The 16,214-nt window shown below is 43.0% G+C and overlaps 1 protein-coding gene across 7 annotated transcripts in view; it reads left to right on the top strand.

Moving 5' to 3' along the window:
- The window catches only part of gphnb (gephyrin b), a 94,088-nt gene that overhangs the window by 36,294 nt on the left and 41,580 nt on the right, over nt 1-16,214 (top strand). For all 7 annotated transcript variants that reach the window (XM_047573941.1, XM_047573939.1, XM_047573943.1 and 4 more), the window contains exons 3-7: nt 2,773-2,830; nt 2,948-3,040; nt 7,607-7,701; nt 8,118-8,184; nt 15,522-15,794. In XM_047573941.1, the coding sequence (XP_047429897.1) occupies nt 2,773-2,830; nt 2,948-3,040; nt 7,607-7,701; nt 8,118-8,184; nt 15,522-15,794 (586 nt within the window). The remainder of the gene's footprint in view (nt 1-2,772; nt 2,831-2,947; nt 3,041-7,606; nt 7,702-8,117; nt 8,185-15,521; nt 15,795-16,214) is intronic.

Raw genomic sequence — 16,214 nt, 5'->3', positions numbered from 1 at the left:
TTTCTGTTTTTTAGCCTGGCTAGGCTAACTAGAATGAGGAAAGAATATAATTCAATAGTACAAACAACAGCCTCCAAAATAAAAGCACAGTTGAATCTGTTATGTTTTAAATAGGGATGGGTTGATAGGATTTTATTGATGGCATTATTGATTCTACTTACCAGTCCGATTCTTTATCGATTCACTGATTAGTAGAGGGTATGCGTAGCAAAAAACACAGTGAAATGTATCAGTAAATACAGTGAAACCAGGGAAAATGTAGATTATCAGATCAAATTAAGGACAGTTGGACTCGACAATGATCCATACGAACTAGTACGGATTTGGAAAAGTGGGTTAGCCTCAGTTTCAAATAGTTTAAGTTTAATAGTTAAGTTTAATAGCTGCTAATCTCCACATTCAATTCTCACTTTTTGCCACCCAGTAGCCATTACCACGGAGACTTCGCTGGCTGTGACATCATCTGCATACCCTCTACTCTTCATGTGAATTTTCGTTCTAGAAAAAGGTAATTGTATTGAGTTTCTAAATGAGATATAAGAGCTTGTGTAAGAAAACGAATAGGAAATTGGTCGGTGGGTCTTCACCAGCACAGACTTAGCGATGGCTGCACTCGTTGACCAGAGATTGTAACACATGGCCACACTTTGGACCGTTTCAGCCTCTCTGCCATCATGTCTTCCTTGTCACCATGCGATGTGAATGACGAGCTCTGAATCACATGACGTACTCTGACGTAAAGATTCTTCTTCTTCTTTCGTTTTGTGGCGGTTAGCAAACAACTTTTAAGGTGCATTACCGCCACCTTCTGGACTGCGATGTAAAGATTCGACGTGAAAAGTATCAATAAGGGGAATCGATACTAATGATATCGATAAATTGAACCAGTTGGAACTGGCTATCGATGCCCATCCCTAGTTTTAAAGTTAACATTAAGTGCAGGACTGTTACATCAGTACAAGTGCTTCATGTTGTCTACCGATTAGATACAGAATAAAACATGCGGCGTTAAATACATCCACAAGCTTACAGTGCCCATATTCTAATTATGCACACACATTTGTCTAAATGAGGAACGCATGGACAAGCACACAAACGCAATGCACGTATACGCAAATCGCGTCGTGCATTTTATAAACCTGAATCTGCATCTGCTTTAAAATGTCCAGTCAACAACACGTTTCTGCCTCTGAAGAGAAATGGCATCCCCGATAGTTAGCAAAAGAAAAAAAAATTCACTGGCACACACACACACAAAGAAAAGCTCTCACACAACTCTCTCTCACGACGAACAACACAGCAACTGGAGGCTCCAGACAGGAGGGGTTGCCTAGGAAACGGTGGGAAGGAACCCTAGTTATTTGTGTTGAGCATATTTTCATTTGGGCTGAAACAGAGAGGCATAAAAACCCCAGGAGAGCGAGAGAGGTGATTTGTCCTGACAGCTCCTTTACTCTCCCGAGGTGTAACACAGACACACAAACACGTAAACGGACGGAGTGCACATGCATGAGCGCACATAAACACACACGTGCAGAGATGCCAGAATAACCCCCCTGCCCTCCCCTCCCGCCTTCTGAGCACATCAAGAGAAGTAAATCACTCCTGTCATCGCAGGAATATCAGCAGGGAAGTTGTGTGCGTGCACAAGTTAGCGGATGCTCCGACTGGCTCTGCGTGTCCAGTGTTTCATTAAAAAAAAATGCACTTCCTAAATGATTCCTTCCGACTTCTCCGAGTCCTTTGTCAGCAGCAGACGGCTTCCCCCCCTGAGCCTCGTGCATGCTGGACGCAGCGTTTCGGTGTGGCCTCGGCTTAGCGCGTCTCTCCGCTGCACATTTTGAAAAAAAACTGAACACGAATCTTTCCGGTGTGCCCAATTTGCAGCTCGGTGTGTGAGGAGTCAGAATCCCAATGTAGGGAAAACCACGCAGAAAATTTGTTTATGGGTATTTGTCTGAGGGGTTTAAGTCTGTGACGCGGAGAGGAATCATGATGCAGTAGTGTCCCAAAAATAGCGCTCTTAAAAAAAAAAAAAAAAAAAGGTGGTGGTGTGGGGGAAGGGGGGGTTACATAAGTGGTGTCTGTGCAGAGCCTTCACCTTGAGCCTGGGGTTGCTGCTTTTTTTTTTTTTTTTTTGAGTTGCTGTACTCTAACTGGCCACAGGAGGTCGCCACGGTTCGCTGTTCAATAGCAGCAGCAGCATCCCTGTCCTTGTCAGAACTCCCTCCTCAATGGGCCATCCTGTGGAAAATCCTTTCAGGAGGGGATGTTCAAGGGCATTCTCACTCTCCTCCTTTTTGCTGCCATATTTATATATATATATATGTAGACATATATATATTTTTAGGTTTCTTTCCCGCTCCTTCTAGCCCATTCTGTCTTTAATCCTCTATTCCTCTCACATTTTTAGCACATCCTCAGAACGTCATGAGCATCTTCACAGGTTTTCTTAAACGGGTGATAAAGACTTGTCTTTAAAGGTTACAAAATCAGGGAGCGTGGAAAACAGAGGATGTGTTAATGAGAAAACATACCACGCACACAAGCTCCGGGGTGCGTGAATCTGTCTCCTATTTTGGGGAGGGATTTTCTGATTTATTACTCTGAGAGACGTTGTCCTTCAAGTGGTCATCGTGACCTTAACTTAAACACCAACTACTGACATTGTCGACATCATGACGCAAAAGATGCACAATAAGAGGATTTCCTTCAAGAGGTCGTGTTTTAATGCTAGTTTTGCTGATTTGGTGATATTTCCTCATCCCTCAGGTTGGGAGGTATGATTGCGGCCTACAAGATAGTGCCGGACGAAATCGATGAAATTAAGGTGAGCGCCTCCTGTCTATGCACCGTATTTATCTATCTGATTATTTTAATGTGCAGTGTTGATTTGCCATTGTGATTAATCATGAGTGTGTGTGTGCGTGCGCTTGTCACACAACAGGAGACTCTGGTGGACTGGTGCGATGAAAAGGAACTCAACCTCATTCTCACCACCGGAGGCACCGGCTTCGCCCCGAGAGACGTCACACCGGAGGTGAGCTTGCACGCCTTTCATTTTGATATGTGTCGATACCGAATCTGTCCACGAGGAACTATTTTAAAGGCGGGTTTTTGAGGCATTTAGGACAAAGCAAGCTATAGATTGTTTGCTCTATGCATCTCGACATGCAGTCCTGTATTGCATGGAAACGCTTCTTAATCACGTTCTGTCGTTTGCAGGATTTCAAAGTATCCAAAGTGTTGACGTTAAAAGGCTGATGCCTCCTATTGATACTCTATTCAGAGAGCTGAAGTCTCTTTTTTTGCTGATCACATGCATGTGCCGTAGCACTGATTAACACGCAGGGTAATTAGCCCCGCGGCCAAATGGGAAATAAAGTGGCAGAAGTTAGATTCTTATTGACTCCCTTAAAAAGAAAATGTGGGATTGTATTGAGGGCAGTTGGGAGATAATGGGTGGCAGGTGGTAGAATGCCTGTGCCGAACATTTCTGTTGCAGTCTATTGCTCGTTACAGAGGATCCAAATTGGGTTAACCATCTATTCTTTCTTTATTTCTTTATTAAGAGTTCAGTCACTCTGTCATATGAAGATCGTGCCTAAATAGAGACTATTTACGGTCCACCTACAGAGCACCTCAGCATTTCTCTTTTCAGACTTCTGCACAAGTCCTGAAAGTAGACAGAGAATCCAGTCCAACAAGATGAAATAGAAATATTATACCTGCACTTGCATTTGTTTATTTGTGAAAATGAGCCAATATTACATATCTGTGAGTTGTAAAAGCACCCCAAAGATTACAAGTTAATTTCAAGGCTGAAATATGAAGTGTATGATGGCAGGGACAAAAGAGCTTTCTGAGTTGTCATTGCCCATCAGCTTGGACAAGGTTACAGAATCATCCCCAAAGAGTTAGAAACACACAAACCCACATACTGTTTCGCCGCATCTAGGCCAGGAGGGTGTCCCCTTATTTATGGACCAATGAATTCAGAATCATACCTGCAAATTCTAAAAAAAAAATCTGTCCGTGAGCTGAATCTGAAGAGAAACTGGGTCATGCAGAAAGACGTCGATGCCCAAGCGCACAAGTCGTTCTACAAAAGAACGGTTAAAGAAGAACAAAATCTATTAGTGGAAATGGCCAAGTCAAAGTTGTGACCTTAATCCAACAGAAACGTCGTGGAAGGAGCTGAGCAGTTCATGTGAGGAAACCCACCAACATCTCAGAACAGGAGGAAGTTTTGAATGGAGGAACGGGCTAAAATTCCTCAAAGCCGCTGATCAGCAGTTACCGGAAACGTTTAGTTCCTGTTATTGAGGCGGTAACAGCAGATAATGAAAATACTGGTTTACATACATTTGCACCTCACTGATATGTAATATTGTCTTATTTACCAGTCAAACGTTTGGACACACCTTCTCATTCAATTCAATGAGAAACAATTGAATTTGTATACTGTATGCATACTTTGAATAGTTTAAATCAAATAGATACTCTTAAAGAGCATTAAAGATAACTTTCTCCTAATTAATTAACTTGCACACATGCTTGTCTAGTGTTCTTTACCTGTACATGTACTCCATCAACACAACACGCACACAAACAAGCCGTTTGGCAGGGGATAAGCTGTGGTTCTCAGCAGTATCACTGGTCCTCATCAATCACGGCAGACAGCTGCAACCTTCCTGGAAAGGAGGAAGACACGTACACACTGTAGCCACTGATAATACCTGCTATCTGATCAAACCCTGTATGCTGGAGACGGCGATATCTCTGCGTCTGTCCCTGCGTGTTTGAAGGCTGTACAAGAAACCTGCGACTTCATTGTGAAAGCAGGAAAACAGGAGTGATGGATACGTGTTTTTTACCGTATTGCTTCTAATAGTGGCCGGTATTCGGTTAATAGCCGGGTCGCTTAAAATGGTCGGGGGCGTGGTTTGCAGGAACAAATACAGGTGCCAGTCAGCCAATTATAGTTGTAGTAACACATAGGTGCCACAGATGGCAGTAGCTACATTTGAAGTGATACATGAACTCGGATTTTCAACGAAACACCATCAAAACAACAGAGAGCTTTAAAACCGTGGCGCAAACAAGAGAACTTGAAATGAACGTCAAGGATAAGGGTTTGAAATATGCAGGAAATACACAGGAGAGGAAGTTTTAATATTGAAAAGAATAAGTGGTTCTGACACCGGGACGGGTACCCTACGCTATCGCCACGTAAGTTGCCGTAATTACATGTGTGTACGGTACCGTTTAAAAACCTTGTCAATTTTCCCAATAAATGGACCCTGTTTATTTTTCAGAGTTCAGACTGATAGAAAGTCGTCATTTATTCTCTCGTCTATCCTCACCACTTGTGCTTAAGCGTCTATTAATCCTGCCCGACTGCTATTGTGTATATTGTGTACCTGCTAAAGTGAAAAATAAATAAATAAATTATAAAATAAAACAATTTTATTAAAAAAATAGCAGTGTGAATGATAGGAAAACCTTGAGCAAATATACCGGTAAGTACCTATATGAAACAAAGGGAATTAGAAATAAAGGCCTCTCTCTCATAAAAGCCTGACTCCAATAAAGGCCTCGGCCGCTATTAGCGGGAATACGGTACTTAATTGGAGACGTGTGCAAATGTGAAAGTTAAGTACCACATGTTGCTGTATTTTACATTACATCTATTAGCAAATACTGTCAGCTGTCTAAAAGATGAAACATCCTAATCTGACCTCTTCTACACTCATCTCCATTAGCAATCAATATTGACTTAATCTTTTACATAATCAATGCAATTAAACCTTTGCATGTTGAGCTTTCTGAAAAGCATAAAAATTATATTTTACACTTATCAGGTTAGTTACTGCTTGCAGAGTTTTTCAGCGGATGTCATTACAGACAAATTTACAAAGTCATATTTATTAGAGTTGGTAGTTTTGACATTTTCACCTTTTTTTGCAGTAACACAACCAGCTTACTTGTAACATCTTAATGGTTGAAACCTGACTGTTACATTTCACCCCATCACACATCTACTTGATGCCTGAGCCTGTTGCCCGACTTCTTTAAAAAAAAAAAAAAGAAAAAGAAAGAAACATATTGGTTGTGCACTAAAGCAGCTCCTCTTCAGGCAAACCTACAAAACACATGCTCAGGTAATTGCTTTCTCACATGCAAGTGCATTGATTTCTGGTCGTTAGCCCGGGGCACTGAGAAGCATGATGTATGGCGCATGTCTGCGACAAAGACTCCAGTGTCCCTTTGAATAAATCATTTTCGGTGCATAGATTTAATCAAGGCCCTGATCCTTAACCATTATTGTGATTATAACAGAGTGGAGGAATTTCATTTGTTGTGTTCATTCAGATGCAGCTACCTATTTAGGATAAAGGTCACTTGAGTCACCGTGCGCCCAAATGTAATAAGTCTCATTACGAGTGTCAAGCTAAAAAGAATGCACTAAGACTGTGTGTGTGTGTGTGTGTGTGTGTGTGTGTACACACCTCAAGGACACACAGGGACGATCTCAAGAAGTATTTCCTTTTACTGAGTCCTTGAAGTCTTTTACTTCATGGAAAGTTATGGATAAGAACATGTGTCAAGCTAAAGGTATGTGAAACCAAAGCAAGTAGAGCTCCCCCTGGTGCCTGGCTTCAGTATAGCTCATAAGCTCCACCTCCTCCATGTTAGCAGATGGGGATGTGAGACAAACTACAACGCTAAAATACCTGTCAAATATTTTTAATGTATAATATAATGTTGATGCATGTTCAAGTGTAATTTTTTTTGGATAGGTTTTGCCATGCCAACTGCTCTGTGAAACAGTCAAGTTGGACTATGAAAGATGTAAAAAAAAATAATAAGTAAAAAAAACCCGAGTGAATATAGAGGAAGGTCAACGGTATTCCTGGATTTGTCTCGCAAAAGTCCTTCTGCTACACGTGTGAATCCCTCTCATCCCTCCCTCTAATCATACAGCTGCAGGGGTTAGGGTCTGTTGTTTTCTCTTGCATGTATGAATCAAAGAACTCATCCTCCGACTTCTTCCAATCAGTGACTTCTTACGTCGCGTAAAACGAGTGTAAATCCACTCTATTTGTTTCTCCCTCTCTCTTTCCCTTCTCCTCATCCCTCCCTCCCTCCTCCTCTCTGCCTCTCCTCCCCCGAGTCCGAGCCCGAGATGCTCATCAGTGGCTCCTCTCTCCTTTGAAGTCTCTTTTCCCCTCCCTCTCTAATGGTGCGTTTGAAGTGTCACTCAACTCAAGGACGCCCAACAGCTGGAGGAGAAGGCACTGTCTTCCCCTTCGCTTTCTATCCGTCAGGAACGTGCCGCATCCACTTCGGGGGGGAAACGAAAACTTAATATTTTAATGTGTTACGTCAAATAATAAAGATCCACCCAGCCTTTAACTTCTCGTGTTTGCGTTTAAAGCTGGGACTGACTCCTACAGCTGGTCCCTATAAATCAGTTTCCTCTCTCGCCCCCAGCGAGACACCGCTGCGGTTTTCTCAGGAGGAACAGCACCACTGTTTCGAGCTGACATGGACGGCATGCTTGGTTAGACGGTGGTCACACTAACAGCTCTCCTCTCTCCAGGCCACTAAGGAGGTGATAGAGCGCGAGGCTCCAGGGATGTCTCTGGCAATGCTGATGGGATCTCTCAACGTCACACCACTAGGCATGCTTTCCAGGTTAGACACACGGCTTACTTTACTGCCGCCTCATCTGCGATTTAAAAGCCTTCATTTAAACAACGTTTTTGAAATTCGCAAGTGTTTTTTTTTTATCAAAAGTTTTTGTAAGTCGTCCCACTTGGAACCTAAAACCAGCAATTCACAGCTTTGAACTTGCAGCACAGCTAAAGTTAAAACGTCCTGTGACCTGACATTATAATTACTGTATTTAAATGTGATGCGCAGAGGCAGGTAGTTAGACCCTTAAATATAAATAAAGTACAGTGCAACCTCCTTTCTGTTGGTTTAAGAGGACATACCGTGTTTATCACTTGATGTACTGAGCAGATTTGGGAGACACCTTTGCCACTCTAATATCAACGTAAGAAAACACTTTGGTCCCCTGTATTAATTTTAAATTTCAATGTTTTCAGACCTGTGTGTGGTATCCGAGGGAAGACACTCATCATCAACTTACCAGGAAGCAAGAAAGGCTCCCAGGTAGGAAACCCTGCAAATAGAGGTATTGAGAGAATTGAGAGAGGTGGCGTGAATTTACATGTAACGATAATCTGAAATATTAGCGCTCGATAACGATGTAAACTCTGGATCCATCCACATCAGTAAGTTTCTGGGGAGGAACGGCAGCATAGCCTTGGAAAAACAGGACGCATCTGTGGTTGACACACCTTTGTGGTGTTCAAAGGGTTTAAAATGAGTGTTTCAGACAAGTAAAAGTTGAAAAGTGAGCGAGGTCGGAATCTACACTGATCAGCCACAACATTATGACCACTGAGAGGAGAAGTTATACTGACCGTCTTGTGACAATTCAGTGTTTTGCTGGGAAACAAGTTAAAAGCATAAGAAGCATAACAATATCAGAAAAATATACAAACCACTATCATGTCAGCAGTCAAAGGCCTTTTTTGAATAAAAAGGTTTTTAAAACCAGCTTTAACAGAGTTCACACAGGGTGCAGCCCTCCGCTGGATGAGGAGGCTGCTCCGTAGATGAGGTGCAGCTGAGCTGAGGTCTCGGTCTCCCATGGTGGAGAGCTTGGTGCTGAGGAGGCCGCCTGCAGGTCTGAGGGTACGGGAGGAGGATTGTGAAGTGATGAGTTCTTGTAGGTAAGGGGGGTGTGTGTCCATTGAGGCATTTGTGGGTGAGCAGCAGAATTTTGTAATTGATTCTGGATGGGACAGAGAGCAAGTGGAGTGAGTGAAGGATGTGCTCATATTTACAGACTCTCATCAGGACCCTGGCAGCTCTATTTTGGGTGTATTACGGGAGTGCTTGCCAGGAATCTGGGTGAAGAGTCCCTTGCAGTAGTCCAGTCTCGAGAGGATACAGGCATGGACAAGCTTCTCAGCATCTGGTGGGGTTAAAGTGGGCGGAGCCTGGACATGTTGAGAAGATGAGGCATTGCACAGATGCTGGATATGGATATTGAAAGACAAATGAGGATTAAACCGAACTCCTCGATTTGTGACTGAGGAGGAGCGAAGGATGATTTGGCCATCAAAGGAAACTTGCAGTGCCAATGACAAGGGCCTCTGTTTTATTTCTGTTTATCTGGAGGAAGTTGCTGTATCCAAGTCTTAATCTCCTCCAGACAGGTGGTGAGGGGTGAGAGGGCTGCATAGGGGTTTGTGTTTGTGTGTCATCAGCATAACAATGGGAAGAGATCTCAGGTCTGCTAACAACACAACCATGGAGAAGCATGTAATTGATGAAAAGGATGGGCCCAAGGACTGACCCCTGCGGAACACCACAGGAGACAGGGATCAGCCTGGACGTCCATCCTCCCAGTGAGACATATTCAGTCCAGTCTGAGAGGTAGGACTGGAAGCACCGTAGTTCACAGTCTGACAATATGGAGGCCCTCCAGGAGAACGGTATGGCCCACAGTGTCAAATGCGCCCGTCAAATCAAGGAGAATAAGAGGTGATGGTGATCCTGCAACAGCTGTCATCAGTAGGTCATTCGCCACCCCCAAGCAAAGCTGTTTTGGTGCTGTGGGCTGAGCGAAAGCCTGACTGAAAATTTTTCAAACAAGTTTTTTAGTTTGAGATGTTTCTGAAGCTCAGAGGCAACTGCTTCCTCCAGCGCTTTAGTCAGGAAGGCAAGGATTGAAATAGGCCTGTAGTTTGTGAGAGCCTTTGGATCCAAGGTGGGCTTCTTAAGGAGGAGGCGGATGACAGCCTGATGGTGTAGCATCCATGTAAACTTTTAAGTTTGAATCTCTTATCAGAGTGATCTCAATCCGGTTTAAGAAATATTGTCCATTTAAACTTTGTCAGTGAGTGATCCCAAGTACAGGAAGTACAGTATTTTGTAAGGTGTTAACTGCAGTTCATCATATTATGTCGCTCTTTTGTTTCCTTCAGTCAAATAATATAATAGTAAATAAAAGGAAGCCAACACAAGGCTTCTGGTTCCACACACAGGATGTGTTTAACACATGATAAAAACCCGAGGAACGCACATCCATCAGTTTCCTGTCTGGAGCGCCGCCGTTAGCTTAGCATCATGCTAATAGCATGACATCTGAAGGTCATCTTTACTTCAGAGTCTTGCTCATCGCTTGTTTTCTGTTTCTGCCCGTAGTCGTTATCTGTGTGTGTGTAGATGTGTATGGATTTGAAGGTGTTTGACTTGAGTGTGGTTCTCTGTGTGCATTAGTTAAAATGACTAATTGATCTCGCCTGTGCATATAGATCTTTGTGTTAGTTGTTTCATGGTGCATTTTCTTTTGTAATCTTCCTGTGCTTTGATACATTAATCTATGTACAAATATATGGAGGCAAAGTGCGCGTGTGGCTTTGTGTTTACGCTAAATATGCGTGCACGTGCGGTCATGTAAACCGTGGACACGTGTGTTTATGCACCCACCGCTTTATCCGACTCACCCACCCGCCCCCACCCACCCCCACCGTGCTGACCCGCAGATCTGTCTCTGTCTCGTTACTCGCCTGCGTCTCCCGATCGATTTTAGTATTTCTTTCAATCAATTACACCACCTCTCCCCCATCTGCTGCCATATTAGTGTCTCCCTCATCAGTCCCCTGTTAAAGTTAACGGCACAAGCAGCCCATCGCAGGCTTTTATTACGATGATCTCCTGTCATAAAGATAACGGGGAAGTCCAGCTGAGCCAGCCAGACGAAGCCCCTTATGTCACAGTGTCGGTTACGCATCTTTTAGCAGCCCGTTTTGTCTCTTCGGCCTCATTTGCACGGCAGATATAACACAAAGCGTATCTGCATATTGCGCTATAAATACATTTCCGGCAGAGACGCGGAGTCCTCGCGCGTTTAGAAGTCGTTTTAACATGAAATGCTCAAAGGCGTAAAACATGTTTAAAGGCACACACTGAGGATTTAACATCTTTGTGCATCTTTTATTAGAGTTTGAGGCTCGCATGAGACAGAAGTGAGCTGCAGAGGAGGACATCTTCTGAATTCGTTCTGAAAACATAACATTTACCATGATGCAACTCGATAGCAAATCCCTTTAAACTCCACGAGTCTCAGATTTCCCTTGTGTATAATCTTATTTTTGCCTCTGATACAAAACATTTCACAACAAATAAACTAAATTCATGAGTAAAATCAGTGAAGTGTCCCATTAAACTGTTTAAAATACAGCTGCTAACTTTTAAAAATCTATTTTGTGTCACGCTGTAATTCACAATAAAGAATATACGTTGCCGTCTCCGTCTATAAAACCTGCTCAGATGACGTTCTCGCTCTCACCGATGACTGACGCTGCCTGTAACAAATGGCACCTGTACCTGTTGTGGTGACATTTTTTTTTTCTTTTGATGGTGACTTCAACGCGAATTGTTTTTAACTTTTGATGATGATGTTTCCACCTGCAGTGATGAGATTCAGCGGCGGGGAAGACATTTATACCCACTGGGATGACATTTCTACACACAGCAGTGACATTTTTATCTACTGGGACCAAGACATTTTTACTAAAAGCAAAAACCTGAACACTAATTGCAATTTTAGCTTTACTATTTATCATATATATTATATGTTATACTATTATACCTTGTTGTTTTAGTCATGTAATTGTTTTAGCATTTACTACTACTCATCTTATTTTATCTTATTTTATGTGCATATGTATGTATTTATATATAAGGATGATTTATTGTCGTATGATCTCTCATTAAAGAACAAAACTCTTTTTAAAGGGATTTAAACCCTATATCGCTAATTTAAAAATAAATTCTTGACTTGTAACAGGACATGGACAATTTCCCTATAAAGTTATGGCAAAACAAAGCTGAACTGTAATTAGATTACTTTGTAACTTTGTAAGTTTCCCAACCTTTCTACTCAAAAATATTTTAAAAGAAAATGAGATTGAAATGAATGTATATGTAGAAACTTAAGTATCCTATAGGTTTCCAAATAAATATTTTCTTTTTATTATTATTATTATTATTATTTAACGCATGTTAACAATTTATTAATTTTCTCATCTGGTTTCTCATTTGTTTCCGTGTGTGAGTAACTTTATATTTGGTGTGAGTTGTGACAAAGAAGTAGCAGCAAAACAGAACCTGGACACTTCCAGATTGCAGTAATATGATCAGATATGCACCATGCATACACACTTTTTTTTTTTATGGAGAGCAGTGAACACGGGAACCACCAGTTTTCTTTAGCCTCCATTCATCGCGTCTGCTCTCATTTCTCAAATCTCATTTGATTTAACTCATTGTCGGTTCAGTCCACTTGGAGTTAATACAGGCGGCCAAAGAGAATATTTCAGACGATGAACCCGTTGTTACCGAGCATGTTTTCTTCTGGGGAGAGTGGTTGTGAAGCTCAGTGAGGTGGTTTTGGCCGTCGCCATTAAAAGATCAGTTTGACAGCTGTTAATATGGAAATCTGGAGTCAGCCTCAAGTGGCCATTTGTGGAACTGCCGTGGCTTTTGTGTTGGCTACGTTTTTCTTTGGCCATTAGACAACAGCTTAACCTGAATATAAGCCAGACTGTGAACCAGCCAGCGTGACCAGGGGAATATGCAGTGACCTGGGTGGAGACCAGGTGATACCTTTTATCAGCTCAGAATTCAAGGACTTGTTTTCAGGAGCTGAAAGGGGCTGCAAGCTGTATTACCAAATATAAAAAGTGTTCCTCAGACCGATGGAGTGTGTCTTAAACTTGAGAACTATGTCTACGTTGGCCATTAGTCTCCACCTCTTAGTCTCTACTCTCTACTCCAGGTCTGTTTTTCTGGAGTTTCTTTGTCTTTGTACTTCACTTTTTTTTTTGTCAGTCTCACTGTCTTTTTGTAGCAGTTCATTTTTCTCTCTTTCTCCATCTTTATCTCCATCTCATCCTCTCTCCCTCTCTCTCTCTTTCTGTCACTCTCTCTCGTCTTCTCCCACAAACCCCCTCTCAGCAACAGCATTGCTCATTGCTCTCTCTCGTGTTTTTCATCCGTTGGCAGTATATCCTGGGATTCTGCTCTTTAGTGTTCTTGACAGTTACTCTCCTCCTGGACAAAACAGAGAATAAGTGCAGGAAAAAAAAAAAGAAACACTCCTGATGTACCTTAAAAAAAATCTCCCGGCTACAGCGCAAAAATGGGAAAGCAGGAATGTCTCCGGGCTCTTGACACCGTCCTCCCTCCTTCTTTGGCCGAGTCCTTCCCTGCTGCACCTCAACCTGCTGCACGCGGCCCTCCTCTCCACATCTTCCAAAAGCACTCAGAAGTAGGCATCAAACACTCCGGCGAGAGGCGTAATCAGTCCACTGTGCGCTGAGGGGTTTGGGATGTGCATGTGTGAAGGGAGGTCGGGAACAAAGGTTAGCTCCCGGCTGCCCCGGCTCGCAGGCTCCTGGTCGTCTGCTGAGATTAACCCGTTCGGTGTTATTTCATCTACTGCTTTGCGCTCTCCTCTTATGTGCCTTTTATGCTGCGGATGCTGCTATTCTGCTCGTGCACAGATTGCAGCGAAGATTTAAATTCAGTCAAATCAAGGTTAACACTGTCAGATTTAATCCAGCCCGCGGTGTGCACACACTAAAACGGGACGTGGAGCTGGGGAGGCTGCTCCAAAAGAAACCCCTTCGCTGCCAGCGCAAAGTGTGTGTGTGTGTGTGTGTGTGTGTGTGTGTGTGTGTGTGTGTGTGTGTGTGTGTGTGTGTGTGTGTTGGGTGGGGATTAATAATGTATCCCCTCAATGCTTAAAATACACAGGAAGATAAATAATTTCAGAGATTAGCTCTTGTCTTGGGAGTGAGGAGAATGGAGCGTTTAGCATCGCCGAGGAGCCCACAGGCGCACTGACACACACAGAGACGCCTCGGAGGAGGGAGCGAAGGCTGGTAGATGCTAGACCAGGAGGTGGCGCTGTGATCTGCTGAAGTCTCAGACTTCATATTTTGATTCCTCACACTATTATTCGCCACAAATTGTTGTAATAATCGACATTCCTTTCTTAATTTATGGTTATTTAAATTTCCACGTGGCTAATCTGTGCCCGCCACTGTCAAATTCAAAAGTCTCTCACTTATTATTATTATATATGTGCCTCCAAAACAGTATTGACTCATGAGAGAATGATGTTAGTGAGGGCTTTTGTAGCCAGTTGGTCCTATGGGTTGAGAGCATTGGCTTCTTTGGATCATATCACAGAAAATTGATCAGTTAGGCACTTAGTGCCAGATCCAACTGTGTTCCAGCAGAACATTGAATTGTAACAACATGTTCAGTGCTGTCAGTGCTTCTCCTGTCAGTAGTTTTAATTTTGTGGCTGATCGGTGTACATGACAGCTATTATCCCCAAGGCTGCCCGATTTGGGGCTCGCCGGCCAAGATTGGCCCGTGACCAATTATATTTGGCCTGCATCTTGCCCACTGTGTTGTATTTTTCTCCCACCACAAGCGCTCGGAATCTGCGCTCGCTGCGCCTGCTCTCATTACATATTCTGTCTAGACACGCACATGTGTGTATTTACATGTTTAAAAATGCTTGCTGTATTTGAGTTACTGTCACACCAATGGACAAAGTGTCGCTGAACACTGGGAAGTTTCTCTTTCTGGGGAAAAAAAAGCTGTAATTACGGTAATAATGACCAGTGATGCTGGTAATCTGACCACTTTTTCAGTAAGGAGTAATCTAACACATTATTATTTCCAAACCAGTAATCAGATTAAAGTTACTTATCCAAGTCAGTGTGTGTTACTATTTTTTCCCATTTTTATAAAAGTAAAAATAACCAAGATGACAAACAAATAACAAACAGCAAAGCTGGACTTTGGCACAAAAGCAGGATTTGTTGGTTAAAACGAAGTTATAAACGTATTCCAGACAAAGGCACAACTTCCCAGTGTTCAGCAACACTTTGTCAATTTGTCAATAACGCAAACCATTGTGAGTAACGGTAATTCAGAATCCGCAAGTTGTAACGGATCACAAAAAAGGTTAGAACACGGCGCTCATGAATACTCGATTCTGATTGGTCAGTCGCCAATATTCAGCGGGGATCGTGAAGGGGAGGTGGAGGAGCATCATTTACACATGCACAGACGGCTGCTGGATACAGAAAATGCCGACTCCAAATAATTTCTTCCTATGCGCTCATAGATATAATACATGGCTGTACAAAACTCATGTTGGTAAGTACGTAAGTACGTACAAAAACAAATAAAACAGATAGTTTGGTTCACTGCCACATGCATAATGAATATCATCCATTGGTTTATTGATGGTGTTTATTATATATACCCATATTTAACTTAATGTCCTGCAAAGTTAACATTTTGGCCCACGACCCGCCCCCACTGATCCAAACCCTTTACTCCTCCAGGAATGCTTCCAGTTCATCCTCCCAGCGCTGCCGCACGCTATCGACCTCCTTCGCGACGCAGTGGTGAAGGTAAAGGAGGCGGCGGACGAGCTGGAGGACCTGCCCTCGCCACCGCCGCCCCTCTCGCCGCCTCCCAACAGCTCGCCACGCCGCCAGACAGAGGACAAAGGCGTGCAGTGTGAGGAGGAGGACGAGGAGAAGAAGGACAGCGGCGTTGCGTCCACCGAGGACAGCTCCTCCTCCCACATCACCGCCGCGTCCATTGCTGCCAAGGTACCAGGAAAGAGAAGAAGGGGGGCGGAGGGAGGGGTTGTTATCTGTTCCGGTCACCTCAGGTCTGACATCGTCCATTTCAAACGGTCGTCTCCACATCTTCATTTTTATGTTAAAGGTGCCTTTTGTAGCGCTTTTACATCAATATGTCATTACCAGTACAATTTAAAGACAAGTGTGACATGAGATGATGTAGAGGAGGCAGTATAAAGAATTATAAACGTAGTGAATGTCTGAAGAAAAGACGTGAGAAAGCAAGAGAGGTGGACAAAAAGAGGACAAGTAGTGCAGAGTGGATATTTGGCATACTCTTTGATAACAGCGACATTAGCCGACGTGTGGAATACCAATGGTCCTGATAGATATGGTGTCCATTTTTGAAGAACTTCAGAAAGGTACTTCAAAGCACTCGTGCGCAGT

This window comes from Mugil cephalus, chromosome 21 (assembly GCF_022458985.1).
Source record: "Mugil cephalus isolate CIBA_MC_2020 chromosome 21, CIBA_Mcephalus_1.1, whole genome shotgun sequence".
In the NCBI taxonomy this organism is placed as follows: domain Eukaryota; kingdom Metazoa; phylum Chordata; class Actinopteri; order Mugiliformes; family Mugilidae; genus Mugil; species Mugil cephalus.
The sequence above is the reverse complement of the archived record's forward strand: the minus strand, read 5'-3'. Positions and strand labels throughout refer to the sequence as shown.